Below are 18,974 nucleotides of genomic sequence, written 5' to 3' on the forward strand. Positions count from 1 at the left end.
GGATAGAAAAGGTAAATTGTATTAACCTCCTGGGTGTAACAGAGGAGTGGGATTAGACTAAAGGGGTTGTGTACCATAAATGGCAAAACAGCAGTCTATCATCATAACCTTGTCAGTAGGGTTTGAAGCATGAAGGCATTCGTCAAAGTCAGCATTGAGATGGCGTAGAAGAATCCATTAGTATCCCTCAATGGACATCAGTTTGGTTGCTTCATATGACAATCAATTATCTGACCTCCCCCTAATTTTTAAAAGTGAATAGGGGTTTCTAGTAGTAAAGTTGCGATCGGTCAATCCTTTTTTGAGCACAGAAAGAAAAAGATCTGTTAGAGGGCGATGGCTGGGAATACGCCCCAGCATTCTCCCTGCGCTTTCACAACAAGGAGCGAACTGTGGACTTGGTCAAGCGGCGTCGCTGGCATCGGAAGATGCTACAGGAAGACCCAACAGAGCCAGCCGTATTCCAAATGGTAAGAACTAACAGAGCCAGCCGTATTCCAAATGGTAAGAATCAACACAGCCAGCCGTATTGCAAATGGTAAGACCCACCGGAGCCAGCCGTATTGCAAATGGTAAGACCCAACAGAGCCAGCCGTATTCCAAATGGTAAGAACTAACAGAGCCAGCCGTATTGCAAATGGTAAGACCCAACACAGCCAGCCGTATTCCAAATGGTAAGACCCACCGGAGCCAGCCGTATTCCAAATGGTAAGACCCAACACAGCCAGCCGTATCCAAATGGTAAGACCCAGCACAGCCAGCCGTATCCAAATGGTAAGACCCACCGGAGCCAGCCGTATTGCAAATGGTAAGACCCAACACAGCCAGCCGTATTCCAAATGGTAAGAACTAACAGAGCCAGCCGTATTCCAAATGGTAAGACCCAACACAGCCAGCCGTATCCAAATGGTAAGACCCACCGGAGCCAGCCGTATTGCAAATGGTAAGACCCAACACAGCCAGCCGTATTCCAAATGGTAAGACCCACCGGAGCCAGCCGTATTGCAAATGGTAAGACCCAACAGAGCTTGCCGTATTCCAAATGGTAAGACCCAACACAGTCAGCCGTATCCAAATGGTAAGTCCCAACAGAGCCAACCGTATTCCAAATGTCCGGACTAAAACCTAGATGTATGTAATGGATTTTTTATGTTTACTTTGTAGGAAGGAGGCAATACTAGCACACCACGGATGTTTATCAAATTCGAAAGTAAGTTGTTATAATCACGCTAATTTTCTGAATAGCATTTATTTGACAGTTAATGGCTTGTTTTACGGTGCAGAGTATCAGAAGTTTCAACTGCGGGTGTATCTGTTCCAAGCAAGTGATCTGTTAGCGGCGGACTCTGATGGATTAGCAGGTTAGTCTCTCTCTCTCTCTCTTTCTTTCTCCGCATCACATTTGATTCATATCCTTAACCTTTAAATTCGCTTTGTATTCAGATGCGTGCGTTGCCTGCAGATCCTGATATCCTAGTTTTTACGATCATTTACAGATAATTTTGCCCCTTTCGCAAATAGATTCGCTCCTTATGCATATCATTGTCCGCCTAATGTATCTTGTGTCTTCCATAGAGATTGTTACAATGCAGATGTTTACTGCTTGCAGATCCTTATGCTCGAGTAGTGTTCCAGAAACAGAGCCAGACGACATGCACAAAGTATCACACTCTCTGTCCCATGTGGGACCAAACACTAATCTTCGAGGACGTGATGATCTACCGAACACAAGAGCTGGTAGTTGAATCGCCACCAAAGATTGTCATAGAGCTCTTCGACAAAGACCAAGTGGTTTGTTTCCCCGAATAATTGAACAAGCAGGGGTGTGTTTAGGGAAAAACGAAGGGTGGTAAAAGCTCATATAGTTGAAGTTTATTTCCAAATCTTAAGAATTTAACAAATCCTTTGGTCGATTTTAAATCATTCAATATCTTGACAGGGTAAAGACGAGTACATGGGAAGATGTGTCGCCACACCGGAAGTCAAACTGCACGGCCAAGGCCCACCAGCGCCACGCCTTCTATGGTATCCGGTGACAAAAGGAGATATGGAGGGAGGGGAGATTCTGGCGGCCTTTGAGCTTTTCTTGGTACGTCAATTGGAAGAGCATCTGGGGAATGCGGCCCTGTACTAAATTTCTTCGCGGGGTCATATGAAAAATTAGGACACATTTTTTATTGCTTTATTTTACTGCTATATTTAGTCAGATACCTTCAGCTTCAGCAGTAGGTAATATCAGTGGGGTGACCTGGATAAAAAAATGAGTATATCCATAAATCACCCAGGAAAACAAATTAAAAATTAGGCAAATACTCAAATGAACTAATTCTTTCAGCTGGTAGGATTTTTTGGTCCTTTTCGAAAATTATTTGCCTTGTTATCCTGATTGATATGTTGCCCGTTCAGGATGAGGGCGCAGATTTGCCTTATTACCCTCCAATGAACAAGGATTTGTACATGGTGCCAAGCGGCATACGGCCTGTCGTACAGCGAACTGCAATTGAGGTAATCACTTGTCTTGCCATGCGCAGTAATATGACCGTGTTTCCAACCGTCTTCTAAATGCCACGTTTATTCGCAAAGCTAATTTGAAAATGATTCTGTGTCTCGCTGAACAATGTTAGGGATTCATTTTTCAAGTGATTATTTTTTTGCTACGCCGTCACCTTCTTTGCAATTCCTCTCCCACACCCCTCTCATTGCCTTCAAGGTCCTGTGTTGGGGTGTGCGCAACATGAAGAAGTTCCAACTCGCCAGTGTCTCTTCACCAAGCATCGAATTCGAATGCGGCGGTCACGTGGTGAACTCTACCATCATCAAGAACACACAAAAGAACCCGAACTTCGACCAACCACTCTTCTTCTTCGACGTCGTAAGTGAAAACTTTTTGTAAGATACTTATTCCAAAAACGATTTTGGGCGTTACTTTAATACCAGGTGATGTAATGGTAGCGGTGCTTCAATTAGTCTCATATCCTAAGAGAAAAAACCCAATTAAACAAACATAGCTCAGATTGACATAATACGTCCTTTCTATTCTCTTTCACTGCGTTCAGCCGAATAGAAAAAAAATATTATTGTCTATATTATGAAATAAGAGAGACAACATGTAGGAAGATAGCCATCCAGCTGGTTTAGTTTATTGAGTAATAACAGTAATAACAGTATAGGCGGTTAATATACAATATAATTGGCGAAAATATATCATCGATCTAAGGACCAACTAGTTCAGTTAGCTGGAAGGCGTCATATGAAAAACATTACGTAAAACTGCATAATAAGGACATACTAAAGTCATGTGACCGAAAAGAAACAACAACAATCTCATTAATATCGAAAATAAATTCATTATTACGTTACTCATTGAGTTACTCATTGCGTTGCTCGCTGTGTTGTTTATTGTTTTTTTTATCATTGCATTACTCATTGCGTTACATATGGTGTTACTCATTGCGTTACATATGGTGTTACTCATTGCGTTACATATGGTGTTACTCATTGTGTTACTTAGTATCTCCCAAAAGAAGAGTTGTATACGCCTCCAATGAACATCAAGGTGCGTGACAACAGATCGTTCGGGCGGCGTCCTATTGTTGGCGTACACTGCATCAACTCTTTGCAGCCCTTCCGTTGCGAGCCCATGGAGCAGGAAGATGAAGGGGAGAACGAAGGTAAGTGGGGAACTGAACTACAGTATAGCTATTCGACAACTTGAAGTATCTATATATTGCTTGGATTTTTTCTCAAGAGTACATCTCCACTGCGGCAGTCACAGTTTGTGAGATGGATGGCGAGGACAAGAAAAAATCTAAAAAGGTATTATTATCATTATCTTCACTATTAGGATGTCGCACAAAGCGTAAACTTGACTCACCACTCAACTGTGTAGAGGTGATGGGAGGGGACTAGAGTCATCACGTCAGATCTCTCGCTTAACGGTTTAAGAAGAAGGAGGTTGGGAGAAAAAGACGACGGGAGGAGTACAGATTTAGAGAAAAAGGAGGGTGAAAGAATTGGAGGGGGAGTAAGGAGGAGGAGCAAGGGGTACAGGTAGGGGAGGAAAAAAGGAGAAGGGGAAAGGAGGGGCACAGGGTGGGGGGGAGGAGGGGGGGGAGTGGAGGAGGGGATAGGGGAGGAAGGGGAAGGAGGGTTCAGGGAGGGGAATGGGGGTACAAGGACGTAGGGGAAAGGAAGGGTACAGGGTGGGGGGGGAGGAGGGGGAAGTGGAGGAGGGGATAGGGGAGGAAGGGAAAGGAGGGTTCAGGGAGGGGAATGGGGGTACAAGGACGTAGGGGAAAGAAAGGGTACAGGGTGGGGGGAGGAGGGGGAAGTGGAGGAGGGAATAGGGGAGGAAGGGAAAGGAGGGTTCAGGGGAGGGGAATGGGGGTACAAGGACGTAGGGGAAAGGAAGGGTTCAGGAGCGGGAAGAGGTTGGGTGAGCATTTGCTCCATGCTCGGTATCGACTACTCTCAGGCATCTCTTCCTCCAGATCTCTTTGCAATTCGCTTGGCATCTAGGTCACGTTGGTATCTTTGTTTCGTTGGTATCTTGGTCGAGTTGATATCTATGTTTCCTTCGTATCTATGTTTCGTTGGTATCTAGGTCACGTTGGTATCTAGGTCACGTTGGTATCTAGGTCACGTTGGTATCTAGGTCACGTTGGTATCTAGGTCACGTTGGTATCTAGGTCACGTTGGTATCTAGGTCACGTAGGTATCTAGGTCACGTTGGTATCTAGGTCACTTTGGTATCTATGTTTCGTTGGTATCTATGTTTAGTTGGTATCTAGGTGACGTTGGTATCTATGTTTCGTTGGTATCTAGGTCACGTTTGTATCTATGTTTCGTTGGTATCTAGGTCACGTTGGTATCTATGTTTCGTTGGTATCTAGGTCACGTTGGTATCTATGTTTCGTTGGTACCTAGGTCACGTTGGTATCTATGTTTCGTTGGTATCTAGGTCACGTTGGTATCTATGTTTCGTTGGTATCTAGGTCACGCTGGTATCTATGTTTCGTTGGTATCTAGGTCACGCTGGTATCTATGTTTCGTTGGTATCTAGGTCACGTTGGTATCTATGTTTCGTTGGTATCTAGGTCACGTTGGTATCTATGTTTCGTTGGTATCTAGGTCACGTTGGTATCTATGTTTCGTTGGTATTTAGGTCACGTTGCTATCTAGGTCACGTTGGTCATCATGACCGCCACAGTAACTACACGTTTGCGCCATAATAATTTTATAAATTGCTTCATTTTCAATTCTATAACCAAATGTTTTCCTTTATCCCCAGCAACTGGTAACTACTGAGATCGACTGGTGGTCAAAGTTCTACGCCTCAGTTGGCGATACAGAAAAGGCGGAAGGTTACCTGGAATCGGGAAACGATACGCTCATTGTAAGTACAAGCTTCCTATCATTTTCTTTAGAATTCTGTTTGGCTTAAAACCATAAACTCAGGTTTAGTCACGCAAAAAGCGTTTCAATAACAACGTAGATTAATCTTGCAGTTCCTAAGTTATTTATTTTGCCGCTAATACAATTTTCTAGAGGTCTAAGAGGGACCGCGGTGCTAATAAATCAACAAAATTTCGTTATGGCTCCAAAAATCATCCATCAGTTTAGTAAACGTCATAAAATACAAATAATAACTATTCGGTTCGGAATGATATTTAACTTTCATTAGCATGTAGAATCCAATGTTTTTATATATTTTCTTATATTCTGAATTTTTAGACATGTTGTCTGGGCCTTTTCGCCGACAAAGTTCGGCGTTAATGTAGTTTGTTTCTCCAAACTGTGTGATTATAAGGTAAAATAGATAAAGGATAAGAAATTTAGCTTTATTGATTTGGTCTTTGTCCAGCCATTTGCTAAGCAGATGTTTTGTGTGTATACTTCTCTCTTTGTGGATTGCCTTTAAAACAATAAGCAGTTCTGTAATAAAACTACCAATCAAATTGTACAATGGATTTCCAAAGTGGCATGTGTTTTTGAAAAAAAAGAAAAAGAAAAGAAATCATAGGAAAAGAAATTTAAACGGTTATTTATCTTCTGAATAAGATAAGACTCGACGGCTGTAGTTCATTTTCCACTAAGCGTTCGGAGTTTAGATAAAGTCAACTCGTGCTCCAGGTGATAGCGAACTACCTAGCCTAAATATGGCAGCCTTAATTAAAACGAGTACTGTTCACAAGCAAATAGAGTAGTGTCAATATAAATAAGGCGGAATTGCAGTTTGCCGAGAATTTAGCCTTACCGAGACAAGAACGAGTTTTAGTTGATGTTCTATCATTGCTGGATCCTTTTGTAGGGAATACTGGCTTACGCTTTACATTGATTGATTATTTTTTCTGTACAGCTTTATATTGCATTACAAGAACAATTACTTCAAAATTATTTATCTTGGCTTGATCACAAACTTCGCCTGTCATTCTCGAGTGTGTTCAAATGAGCCAAGCTAGCTTTTTGAAAAGACTTGAGAAAGATATCTTTCGAAAAAGATATCTTTTTTTTTTCAAAGAGATTATTTGGTCAAACGTACAAAAAGTATCAGGGTGCAGTGCGACTTTAATTAGTCAACCGCTGATCTCAGGCCCCCAAGCACCTCAAGGACTTTGGCTCTCCAAACATCTTCAGTCGGGAACAATCGGATGGAGCAACCGCATGTGGAAAACCCTGTTATGGACCACAAAAACTAAAACGGGAAGAATTGCATATGGAATATCCTGTGAGCGACTACACAATCTAAAACAAAGAAAGCAAAGTTTACTAACGAGAGGCTCGCCACACCAGTTGTAGAACACATTATTTCAAAGTAAGAACATAAGAAAAAGGGAATAAAACGTGATTGGAAAAGGGGATCTACAAGGAAGAGACCAGTCTGGATAGAGTGGTAGTTTTATCACTTCATTATGGCCAACAACGCTAGCTCAAATGAAGCACTCTTCGCCTACCGGCAATGCTACTTCCAAGGCGCGCATGCCGACTTTACAAACGATTTCGCCAAAGCGTATATCACAGTAGTTGCATTTAATTGCCTGGCGTGCCTGCCAACGATCTTCGGCAATGTTCTAATCACTCTAGGCATCTGGTTGACTCCAAGTCTTCACACCCCGTCAAATATGATTCTTGTTGGTCTCGCATGCTCGGATCTCGGTGTTGGTCTGATCGTTCCTGCGCTCAACATTGCGCGCATTGTCTCTAAACTAAACGGCGCGCACTTCAACTCGTGGTGCACAGTGCAAGTGGCGTATACCTTCTTCGGTGTGACGTTTTGTGGAGTTTCCTTCTTGACAGTGGCCGCTCTGAGTATCGATAAGTACTTGGCGCTACACTGGCATCTCCGCTACGCTGGGATCGTCACGACTAAGCGCATCATCTACACCTTGGTCAGCTTCTGGTTCGTCTTCGCCGCGATGTCCACGGTTCAGATCTGGAGCATGACCCTGTACCGCGTTAGTGTGTGCCTCATACTCGCAGTGTTCCTGGTCGGCACTTCGTTCACCTACTTCAGAATCTACAGAGTTCTTCGCCGCCATAAGATTCAGATCAAGAGCCAACACCAGGTACAGGAGCGTGACGCGGGGTTTACACTGAACATGGCGCGCTACAGGAAATCCGTCACGAGCATGTTTCTCGTCTACTGTCTCTTCCTCGTCTGCTATCTGCCATACATCATCGTGCAGACCGCAATTCTGGTAACAGAGCTTCGGCTCTTTAGCGACCCAAGTATCCATAGCAGCCTTAGTGTATGGGGCGAGGTCGTTGAGACGCTTGTAATCTTAAATTCACTCACCAACCCTGCAATCTACTGTTGGCGCATGCGCGACATACGACGTGCTGCTAGCCTGGCCATGAATGTATTGACGCGATGCAAGTCGGCTGAACATTTGCATACGGAACGATCAGTGCATACTTCGAATGCTTTTACCTTTAAACAATCGATTGGAGTCTGAACACTTCTCTTTATTTGAAGGCAAATTTTGATGAATTCCTCCATCAGACCCAGTACAAGTGCACTTTTAAGCGCTCAGATTTACAAATATTTTAATATCTTGTATGTAATTATTCATTATATCAGGTCAAGCTTGATCAGGTAGATTATATTATGTAGGGAATTCCTAAGGCCCAAAGGGAAGAGAAAACTTTACCACGTATTGTAAATAAAGCCATATATGCAGAAATCCGGATCTGTAACCTTGGTATACATTATGTAAATAAATCGATTAGTGTCGCTTGACACTTGGAACGAACCTGTTATTAATCCATAAAGCTTTACAAAGCAAACTAAAAAAGTAATTTAACTTTTAGGGTATCTTAGTAACCATCAGATTGATTTACTTTATTCTTAACCACACTTATATTCATCATGTTTTTATTATAAATGTATTTTAAGGCAACATAAAGAGGTCCATAGCTTTCTGAAACCAAAGCCGTTGCTCAAAATGACTGCATACTCTAGCCACGGGGTAGCACGGGTGTGATTGGTTGGCGTTTTTTATGTGGTAGCTAGCGTGAAAACCATGTTTCACTAAAATCAACTTGTGTTTCCCTCTCTTTAGGTTTACAGCAAAGAGCTTGAGCGACAAGAGGAGTTTAAAGGGTTCCAGGATTTCGTGGTGACGTTTCCCGTGTATCGTGGGAAAGCGGAGGACTATGACGACCAGGCCTCTGTCGGCGAATTCAAGGTGCGATGTCACCAGGGGCCCAGTTTTAAACACGAGGTTCCGCTATAAAAGAGAAAGCTCCTCCCACCCCCGGGCTCAAGAACAATCAGTTATCAATCAGCCGTCAATGAGTCAACATGTCAGGACAATTGCTCTGAGCGCTAAATTCAAATTTCATATTCTAAACCAAAATCAATATCATTCATAGAGTTGTCTATCTAAAAATGTTTCTATCATAAAATAATGCTATACCAAGCTGTGTGCGCTCTAAAATACGAGCATTTTCATCACAGCGCGAGAATAATTTATGCATGTGCCATAGATTATGGATAGCGCAAAATTTAAAATTTTGCACCGAAAACGTGAGTGGACAGCAAATAACTAATTTATCAATCTCTTAAGACAACTGTCTTGTTACCTGTGCAAAAATAACTATATTCCAGCCAACTTAGACTCAGAGATAAGCAATTTTACAGGAGACTTGTAATTTGTGACAGCTAGCGTGCCAGTGTTCTGATTATAATTGAAAATTTTAGCCCGGGGGTGGGAGGAGCTTTCCCTTTTAGCGCAACCTCTCGTGTTTAAACGCAGAGAAATGATTTTGTGTCACATAAGCAAAACCTTTAGACCTTACAGAAAAAAAACCCTACCAGAGGCCCATGAAGTATGTTAAAAAATAAAAATAAATCAAAATAAATAATAAACTAAGACTTAAGGCATACGTCGAACCGAACTTGAACCGAATCAATTTAATAACTAGTGCGTGTCCGAATCGAGTCCATTTCCAGTGGCGGTACGTCTAGTCTATGCTGCTGGGCACAGCTAGGGAAATATAATAATAACCTACCAGTATTTCAAATTCTGGTAAAATGCATTTAAATACATTTAAATTTGTTGTACGGTTCGTGTTTGTGCCTTCAAAACAGGGTCAACATAACGAAATTAAATTTTGTAAATTCGCCATATTTGTTGATCAGTACAGGGGGGGGGGGGATCGGCGCATGCTCTTTAAGGGGGATCGGATTTTTTTGTGGAGGGGAGGGTTTGGTTTTGAATAAGTTATTTTCGTATTCCATAATATATTTATCTTATTCGGTTCAAGTATAACGTTTACCGCCAGGCCGCGCCACACACGATTCGATTAGACTCGGCGACTTAAATCTATTAATCACATTGCACCGATTCGCGGCAAACGTTGTATCTCCCATGTAACTATTTCCAAAACAATAGGTTCGACTGAATTAGATTCAAGTTCGACGTATGCCTTAAGCCTAAGGGTTAAACAAGCACAGCTGCACGCGCTATGACGTGCATTGGTGTATGTGTGTACAAATGGAGTACAACTTTGTGTATTGCTCTCTTCTCCAGGGCACGTTTCGCGTCTATCCATTGCCAAGCGACCCGGCCCAACCGTTGCCTCCCAAGATACTCCGCAACCTCCCCTCTAGTGGACTCGTGGAGTGCATCGTCCGTGTGTATGTCTTGAGGGTCAGTATAATTATGGCGACTTACCAGGCATTTTATGCATTCATCGTTGCCTACAACTTACCCTGCAAATAAGTGACTACTAATCTTACATTCTATGTACCATTCTGATACGACAGACTTCATTGCCCATAATACACCTTATTAAAAATATGACAACTTATCATGCAATCTATGAGGCACGCAGACTTCATTGCCTACAACGTACCCAGCTAATAGTATTGCGCTAGTAAGATTTGCAATGCGCCTCATTGGCCGCAATTTCTTTAACCGAGCATGCTAGTCATTTCTATTAACCAAATTTTGTGAGGTAAGAATAATAGTTTGTCTGAATTTTCAAATCTTTTCAAGGCGATTGACCTTCAACCAATGGATTTGAATGGACTTGTGAGTATCAGATATCTTGCAGTTTCTCATTCGTCTTTATTTTTCAATGCCCGGTATTGATGTCACTGTCTTATCAGGCGGACCCTTTCCTGGTAGTCAAGCTGGGAAAGCACACGATCAGCGATAAGGAAAATCACGTCCCCAACTCACTCAACCCCGTATTTGGAAAGTAAGTCCAATGTCCCAAACTCGATCAATCCCGTGTTTGGAAAGAAAGTCCAATGTCCTCAAGTCGCTCAACCCCGTGTTTGGAGAGTAAGTGCAATGTTCCCAGCTCGCTTAACCCTGTGTTTGGAAAGTAAGTCCAATGTTCACAACTCGCTCAACCCTGTGTTTGGAAAGTAAGTCCAATGTTCACAGCTCGCTCAACCCTGTGTTTGGAAAGTAAGACCAATGTTCCCAACTCGCTCAACCCTGTGTTTGGAAAGTAAGTCCAATGTTCACAACTCGCTCAACCCCGTGTTTGGAAAGTAAGTCCAATGTTCACAACTCGCTCAACCCCGTGTTTGGAAAGTAAGTCCAATGTCCCCAACTCGCTCAACCCTGTGTTTGGAAAGTCCAATGTTCCCAGCTCGCCCAACCCTGTGTTTAGAAAGTAAGTCCAATATTCCAAACTCGCCTAACACCGTGCTTAGAAAGTAAGTCCAATGTCCCAAACTCGCCTAACACCGTGCTTAGAAAGTAAGTCCAATGTCCCAAACTGGCCTACCCTGTGTTTGGAAAGTAAGGCCAATGTCCCCAATTCCCTCAACCCTGTGCTAAAACTCTCCAAACTCTCTCACCCTTTGTTTAGAAAGTAAGTCCAATGTTTCAAACTCGCCTTACCCTGTACTTTAGAAGTACGACCAATGTTCCAAACTCGCTTAACACTGTGTTTGAAAAGTCCAACGTCTCAAGCCCACTCAACCCTGTGCTTAGAAACTAAGTCCAATGTGGCAAGATCGCCCAAAACTATGTTTGGAAAGTAAGTCCAATAAGGCAAATTCGCTAGATCTGTACAGGACCAGAAATGATCCCCAAAAGTACCCCAAGTGATCCTGTGACCCGAAACCATACCGAGGACTCCCCGAAATCGACCTCAAGGAATTGCGGTAATGGACAGGGAAAGCAGAAGAAATCACTTGCAACACTTAAAGCATAATTAAGGGTTTTGCCCCGGCGGTAAACCTATAAACAGAGTCCAAAACAAATACACAACTTTTCATTGCAACTGAAAGGAATACAACATTAACATAGCACAGCCTTGCTCAGAACAACCAAACTGTTGACCTTCCATCACACTCTAAATATTTGCAGTTCCGACACATGACTCTCACAGTATAAATCTCGTTTCCGGTAAACATCACCCCTAAAAATCCATATTCATTTGACAACCAAACGTGTATTTCAGCACGAAATCCATGTTCACATGAGCGAATATTAACCGACAAATTTTAAGCAGCCGGTTTGGCCGAGATGGCGGAATGACAAAAGCACACTGAGTAATGCAGTCGAACAACCCTTTTACTGCCGTTGCAAGATGTGGCTTTTGTTGAAAGCAATATTTATTATTGAGTTATAATTTCCTTCATGTAGTCGGCCGTACAACCCTGTATGATCTCATGATAGGTCTTTCATCACCGAATACAAACAAACATGATGCACAAAAGTAACTTTAAGAATAACCTTATGTTTTATCTGTGGATCGGTGTGGAGACTTTCTTTTAAGTCTTGTTATCTATAAATGATTTCTTCACGCCTGGTTCTTCAAATTACTATCACGAGTATTGTCATTTCACCCCAATTTCTGACTCAACCACTGTATAATGTAAGTTTCCTGATAGTAACACAAATAAGGCTAAAATTTTTCATATGTTTTTAAAACTGAAAAACAATTCTTCCACATTTCTTTTGTTTGTCCATTACTGCAATTCCTTGGGGTTCATTTCGGGGACTCCTGGGGATTGTTTCGGGTCCCGGGATCAGTTGGGGAACTTTTGGGGATCGTTTCGGGTCCTGGAATCATTTCGGGTCCTGGGATCATTTCGGGTCCTGTACAGATTTAAGAAAGAAAAAGAGTGTTTCCGGTGAAATTGGTCAATTATGGCTAGAAGTATATAAGCTATGATACAATTTGAAACCTTCTCCCAACCTTTCTATTAAGAGACGATAAGATTTCTATTTTGTTACTTAGAATGTTTGAGCTGACAGCATCTATACCAATCGCCAAAGACTTGATTATAACCGTGATGGACTGGGACCTTATCGGAAAGAACGAGGTCATTGGCGAGACAACGGTGGACTTAGAGAATAGACTGCTGACACGCTTCCGAGCGACCTGTGGGATCCCACAAACCTACTGCATGTAAGAGCGCTGCCTCGGGCAGAATACTATTTTTTTTAAGGACCCTAAAAAAGCTGTACAGTTTCTCGGCAACAGTTGCATCGTTCCATCAATCGTATATACGCATGTTTATCTTAAAACAAAAAACCTGTGTTATCTAGTTCCGGGATAAACCGATGGAGAGATTCCCAGAAGCCGCGAGAGATCTTGGATCAGTGGGCGGAAAACATGGGTCGTGCAAAGCCCAGATACTTCGGCAACACGAGGGCGTACTTTAACGGAAAGATGTATGCATTATCTGATTACGGTGAGCGCGATATCTGTAATAAACTACTAAGTTTGAACAGCTAATTAATATTATATGGCTTTGTGATTTAATGTGCTTTAAATTTTGACCAGAGGAGGAATGCGAGCGTAATTCTGATCGCGGACCACCCGATGAACGACTCGCTTTACACATCCTGAATGGGATCCCTGTGGTGCCTGAACACGTTGAAACACGCGCACTTTACAGCTCACTGCAGCCAAATATGGAACAGGTAACGAGCCTTACATCCATATATGGAATAGGTGACAAGGCCTTACAGGCGTATATGGAACAGGTAACAAACCATACGGCCAAATATGTAACAGGAAACGAGGCCTTACATCCAAAAATGGATCAGGTAACAAGGCCTTACATCCAAAAATGGATCAGGTAACAAGGCCTTACATCCAAAAATGGATCAGGTAACAAGGTAGCATATATGAAACAGGTAACGAGCCATACGGCCAAATATGAAACAGGTAACAAAGCCTTACAGACAAAATTGAACAGGTAACGAACCTTACAGTCAAATATGGAACAGGTAACAAAGCCTTCCAGCCATAAATTGAAAAGGTAAACGAAGACTTAGCGCCATATATGGAACGGGTAACGAAGCTTAGAGCAATATGTTGAAGGTGGTAAAGTCCTTCCAGCCATATATGGAAAAGGTAAACGAAGAATTACCGCCACATATGGAACGGGTAACGAGGATTACAGCCATATATTGGAGGTGGTAAAGGCCTTCCAGCCATATATAGAACACATAACTTAGACTTTCAGCAGCAAATACCAAAGGAAAACTGTTTTTTTGCTATTTTTATCCGTAGGGAAAACTGCAGATGTGGGTTGACATTTTTCCGCGAGAGCTAGGTGAACCAGGGCCGCCGTTTGACATATCTCCACGGGTACCCCAAGAGTAAGTGTCAAATGGGATTGTTTCTAAGAAAACTAGTCACAATCACTAGAAAGTGTTAATATAAGAGGGAATAGATACGTTAAGTTACATTAAGATGGTGTTTGATTGGCTAATAGTTAAGATGAAGTCTATGATCGACTAATAATTACGTTAAGACGGTGTTTAATTGGCTAATAGTATTATGTTATTTGATTGGCTGACAGTTACGTGCTGCGGGTGATTATCTGGAACACAAGTGACGTCATACTGGAGGATAAGTCAATCACAGGGGAGGCGATGAGCGACATTTACGTCAAAGGGTAAGCTAGGAATGGTGTCCTACAAATGCTGATGGTGTTTTACCTTTGACAATTGTGGTCTATTCAAACATAGATGGCTGGATGGCATCGACGACTTTCAGCGGACAGATGTTCACTTCAGGTAATACTAACGAAAAACAGTGCAAAGGAATTGGGGCAAAGATGATGTAAAAAGTCTTAAAAATGCATAAAGTTAAACATATATTCACAAGGTTTTACCTTAAACAATAGCTCACAACTACATTTCAACTTCAACCTTAGAAAAAGAGGAAAATCTCCATAAATCTAGACGAGATAACATTTTTTTTCAAATATGTCGTGACCTAATTTATTTTTTAGTTGAATTGCCATTTTCCACTTGTACTGGCACTGTTTTTAAATACTGCATGCGTATCTAACCTCGTCTGTGGGATGCCCACCCCCACTGGAGGAAGACACTTTAAAGAGTAGGGGAGGGGAGGGAGGGGGAACTTAAAACATCGCGGACGCTAAGCCAAAAAAGACACTTTTTTAAATACAATACACATAAAGAACTATTTTCCGTCAACGCACACAGACCCCTCCCCAGGGCGTGACACATACGAGTTTGAATTAATTAATTAAATTCTTAATTACCAAACCAGGTCCTTAGATGGAACGGGGAACTTCAACTGGAGGTTCATTTTTCCATTCTCTTACGTACCCGCTGAGAAAATCGTGGTGATGAAGAAGAAGGTAGGAGTACCTTGGTCATACGGGACTGTCGAACTATATATAGTGCCGAGGTCGTATGTGAGTTTAATGACGGGATTAGCCGCAATCAAAAATCGAACATAGCGACGATGCCTCAGGATTAGAAAAACAAGAAGTAATTTAATAATATTTAAGTTTTTTAATATTAAATTTCTATTATTAGAAGATTAACTGTTTAACTCCCCTTCTAGCGTCATATTTGGAGCCTGGATACAACAGAAGAGAGGTTCCCGCCACGACTGATCATCCAGATTTGGGACAATGACATTTTCTCCCCTGATGACTTCCTGGGTATACAATCTTGTGCATACATATCGTATATAGTTGCATCGCTTCTGTCTGTCAATATGAATTCACAAAAATAATTGTTTCTTCATGTTTCTTCATGTTCTCAACAGGCCAACTAGAGCTCAACCTCGACCGAATTCCAAAAGAAGCGAAGAGCGCGCGTTCCTGTGGGCTGAACCAGCTGCCGTCCATCCCTCAGAAACAGAGACATACGATCGAAACTGTGTCTCTGTTCCAAATGAAGAAGATGATGGGGTGGTGGCCAGTGCTGGCGCAGGAGGACGACCAATATTCACTTGCAGTAAGTCCCTTGACAGCGGTATTCACTTGCAGTAAGTCCCTTGACAGCGGTATTCACTTGCAGTAAGTCCCTTGACAGCGGTATTCACTTGCAGTAAGTCCCTTGACAGCGGTATTCACTTGCAGTAAGTCCCTTGACAGCGGTATTCACTTGCAGTAAGTCCCTTGACAGCGGTATTCACTTGCAGTGAGTCCCTTGACAGCGGTATTCACTTAAAGTGAGTCCCTTGACAGCGGTATTCACTTGCAGTAAGTCCCTTGACAGCGGTATTCACTTGCAGTAAGTCCCTTGACAGCGGTATTCACTTGCAGTAAGTCCCTTGACAGCGGTATTCACTTGCAGTAAGTCCCTTGACAGCGGTATTCACTTGCAGTAAGTCCCTTGACAGCGGTATTCACTTAAAGTGAGTCCCTTGACAGCGGTATTCACTTGCAGTAAGTCCCTTGACAGCGGTATTCACTTGCAGTAAGTCCCTTGACAGCGGTATTCACTTGCAGTAAGTCCCTTGACAGCGGTATTCACTTGCAGTAAGTCCCTTGACAGCGGTATTCACTTGCAGTAAGTCCCTTGACAGCGGTATTCACTTGCAGTAAGTCCCTTGACAGCGGTATTCACTTGCAGTAAGTCCCTTGACAGCGGTATTCACTTGCAGTAAGTCCCTTGACAGCGGTATTCACTTAAAGTGAGTCCCTTGACAGCGGTATTCACTTAAAGTGAGTCCCTTGACAGCGGTATTCACTTAAAGTGAGTCCCTTGACAGCGGTATTCACTTGCAGTAAGTCCCTTGACAGCGGTATTCACTTGCAGTAAGTCCCTTGACAGCGGTATTCACTTGCAGTGAGTCCCTTGACAGCGGTATTCACTTGCAGTGAGTCCCTTGACAGCGGTATTCACTTGCAGTGAGTCCCTTGACAGCGGTATTCACTTGCAGTGAGTCCCTTGACAGCGGTATTCACTTAAAGTGAGTCCCTTGACAGCGGTATTCACTTAAAGTGAGTCCCTTGACAGCGGTATTCACTTAAAGTGAGTCCCTTGACAGCGGTATTCACTTGCAGTAAGTCCCTTGACAGCGGTATTCACTTGCAGTGAGTCCCTTGACAGCGGTATTCACTTGCAGTGAGTCCCTTGACAGCGGTATTCACTTGCAGTGAGTCCCTTGACAGCGGTATTCACTTGCAGTGAGTCCCTTGACAGCGGTATTCACTTGCAGTAAGTCCCTTGACAGCGGTATTCACTTGCAGTAAGTCCCTTGACAGCGGTATTCACTTGCAGTAAGTCCCTTGACAGCGGTATTCACTTGCAGTAAGTCCCTTGACAGCGGTATTCACTTGCAGTAAGTCCCTTGACAGCAGTTCTCACTTGCAGTAAGTCCCTTGACAGCGGTATTCACTTGCAGTAAGTCCCTTGACAGCGGTATTCACTTGCAGTAAGTCCCTTGACAGCGGTATTCACTTGCAGTAAGTCCCTTGACAGCGGTATTCACTTGCAGTGAGTCCCTTGACAGCGGTATTCACTTGCAGTGAGTCCCTTGACAGCGGTATTCACTTGCAGTGAGTCCCTTGACAGCGGTATTCACTTAAAGTGAGTCCCTTGACAGCGGTATTCACTTAAAGTGAGTCCCTTGACAGCGGTATTCACTTGCAGTAAGTCCCTTGACAGCGGTATTCACTTAAAGTGAGTCCCTTGACAGCGGTATTCACTTAAAGTGAGTCCCTTGACAGCGGTATTCACTTAAAGTGAGTCCCTTGACAGCGGTATTCACTTGCAGTAGGTCCCTTGACAGCGGTATTCACTTGCAGTAAGTCCCTTGACAGCGGTATTCACTTGCAGTAAGTCCCTTGACAGCAGTTCTCACTTGCAGTAAGTCCCTTGACAGCTGTTCTCACTTGCAGTAAGTCCCTTGACAGCGGTATTCACTTGCAGTAAGTCCCTTGACAGCGGTATTCACTTGCAGTAAGTCCCTTGACAGCGGTATTCACTTGCAGTGAGTCCCTTGACAGCGGTATTCACTTAAAGTGAGTCCCTTGACAGCGGTATTCACTTAAAGTGAGTCCCTTGACAGCGGTATTCACTTAAAGTGAGTCCCTTGACAGCGGTATTCACTTAAAGTGAGTCCCTTGACAGCGGTATTCACTTAAAGTGAGTCCCTTGACAGCGGTATTCACTTAAAGTGAGTCCCTTGACAGCGGTATTCACTTAAAGTGAGTCCCTTGACAGCGGTATTCACTTGCAGTAAGTCCCTTGACAGCGGTATTCACTTGCAGTGAGTCCCTTGACAGCGGTATTCACTTGCAGTGAGTCCCTTGACAGCGGTATTCACTTAAAGTGAGTCCCTTGACAGCGGTATTCACTTAAAGTGAGTCCCTTGACAGCGGTATTCACTTGCAGTAATTCCCTTGACAGCGGTATTCACTTGCAGTAAGTCCCTTGACAGCGGTATTCACTTGCAGTAATTCCCTTGACAGCGGTATTCACTTGCAGTAAGTCCCTTGACAGCGGTATTCACTTGCAGTAAGTCCCTTGACAGCAGTTCTCACTTGCAGTAAGTCCCTTGACACCAGTTCTCACTTGCAGTTAGTCAATTCACATCGTCACAGATTTGTTAAAATCTAGGCTCCCTTTGACAAGTCGAAGTCTCTTGCCATTCTCCCGACTACATCGTTACATCCAACGCCATTGGCTCAATACAATCGATATCTTGTAGTTTGCCATAGTTTGCCATTCCGTGCTTTATAGGGAAAGGTGGAAATGACGCTTGAGATCGTCACAATAGCAGAAGCAGAAGAGAGACCTGCAGGAAAAGCTCGAGCAGAGCCTAACGCCAACCCGACCTTGGAACCGCCCAAGTAAGAGCAAACACAATGAAACCTGCAAAAAGAGGGGGAGAGCAAAAAAGGGTGGGGGAGAGATGGAGGGGGAGGGGGAGAGAGGGAGGCAGAGAGGGAGGGGGAGGGGGAGGGGGAGGGGGAGGGGGAGGGGGAGGGAGCGAGAGGGGGGGAGAAATCCCTCGTATAAGATCGTATAGGATGATACGCTTGGTATTAGTAAAAAAAAATGCGCAACTGACGATGAAGCTAATACACTAACGGTTATGTTTCCCGTTTAGCCGCCCCGCGACCTCTTTCTCGTGGATCAGCTCTCCTTTCAAAAGCTTGTACTACATAATGTGGCGGAGATATGCCATGACCATCGTGGGGGCTCTAATCTCTCTTCTTCTTCTACTACTGGTCGTACTTTTCGTCTACTCAATGCCGGTAATTTTTAAGACCC

The 18,974-nt window shown here is 43.3% G+C and overlaps 2 protein-coding genes across 3 annotated transcripts in view; both read left to right on the plus strand.

Annotated features, from left to right (window-relative positions):
* LOC5508345 (myoferlin) overlaps positions 1–18,974 on the plus strand; it is a 40,892-nt gene that overhangs the window by 21,437 nt on the left and 481 nt on the right. For both annotated transcript variants that reach the window (XM_048729633.1, XM_048729634.1), the window contains exons 31-55: positions 312–470; positions 1,165–1,210; positions 1,284–1,361; positions 1,610–1,791; positions 1,940–2,089; positions 2,407–2,505; positions 2,711–2,872; positions 3,512–3,671; positions 3,749–3,816; positions 5,291–5,395; positions 8,562–8,687; positions 10,035–10,154; positions 10,503–10,538; positions 10,616–10,707; positions 12,712–12,882; positions 13,023–13,168; positions 13,261–13,400; positions 13,996–14,084; positions 14,288–14,383; positions 14,457–14,504; positions 15,007–15,097; positions 15,307–15,406; positions 15,514–15,704; positions 18,441–18,550; positions 18,811–18,958. In XM_048729633.1, the coding sequence (XP_048585590.1) occupies positions 312–470; positions 1,165–1,210; positions 1,284–1,361; positions 1,610–1,791; positions 1,940–2,089; positions 2,407–2,505; positions 2,711–2,872; positions 3,512–3,671; positions 3,749–3,816; positions 5,291–5,395; positions 8,562–8,687; positions 10,035–10,154; positions 10,503–10,538; positions 10,616–10,707; positions 12,712–12,882; positions 13,023–13,168; positions 13,261–13,400; positions 13,996–14,084; positions 14,288–14,383; positions 14,457–14,504; positions 15,007–15,097; positions 15,307–15,406; positions 15,514–15,704; positions 18,441–18,550; positions 18,811–18,958 (2,913 nt within the window). The remainder of the gene's footprint in view (positions 1–311; positions 471–1,164; positions 1,211–1,283; positions 1,362–1,609; positions 1,792–1,939; positions 2,090–2,406; positions 2,506–2,710; positions 2,873–3,511; positions 3,672–3,748; positions 3,817–5,290; positions 5,396–8,561; positions 8,688–10,034; positions 10,155–10,502; positions 10,539–10,615; positions 10,708–12,711; positions 12,883–13,022; positions 13,169–13,260; positions 13,401–13,995; positions 14,085–14,287; positions 14,384–14,456; positions 14,505–15,006; positions 15,098–15,306; positions 15,407–15,513; positions 15,705–18,440; positions 18,551–18,810; positions 18,959–18,974) is intronic.
* LOC116615484 (trace amine-associated receptor 9-like) lies at positions 6,015–8,248 on the plus strand. The gene has a single exon (XM_032377141.2). It carries the CDS (start codon positions 6,912–6,914, stop codon positions 7,953–7,955), a length of 1,044 nt encoding a protein of 347 aa, XP_032233032.2. The 5' UTR covers positions 6,015–6,911; the 3' UTR covers positions 7,956–8,248.

This window comes from Nematostella vectensis, chromosome 6, assembly GCF_932526225.1.
Source record: "Nematostella vectensis chromosome 6, jaNemVect1.1, whole genome shotgun sequence".
NCBI lineage: Eukaryota > Metazoa > Cnidaria > Anthozoa > Actiniaria > Edwardsiidae > Nematostella > Nematostella vectensis.

Bases quoted from the DNA above. Each gene is read 5' to 3' on its own strand.
- LOC116615484 (XM_032377141.2), top strand. From the start codon at position 6,912: ATGGCCAACAACGCTAGCTCAAATGAAGCACTCTTCGCCTACCGGCAA.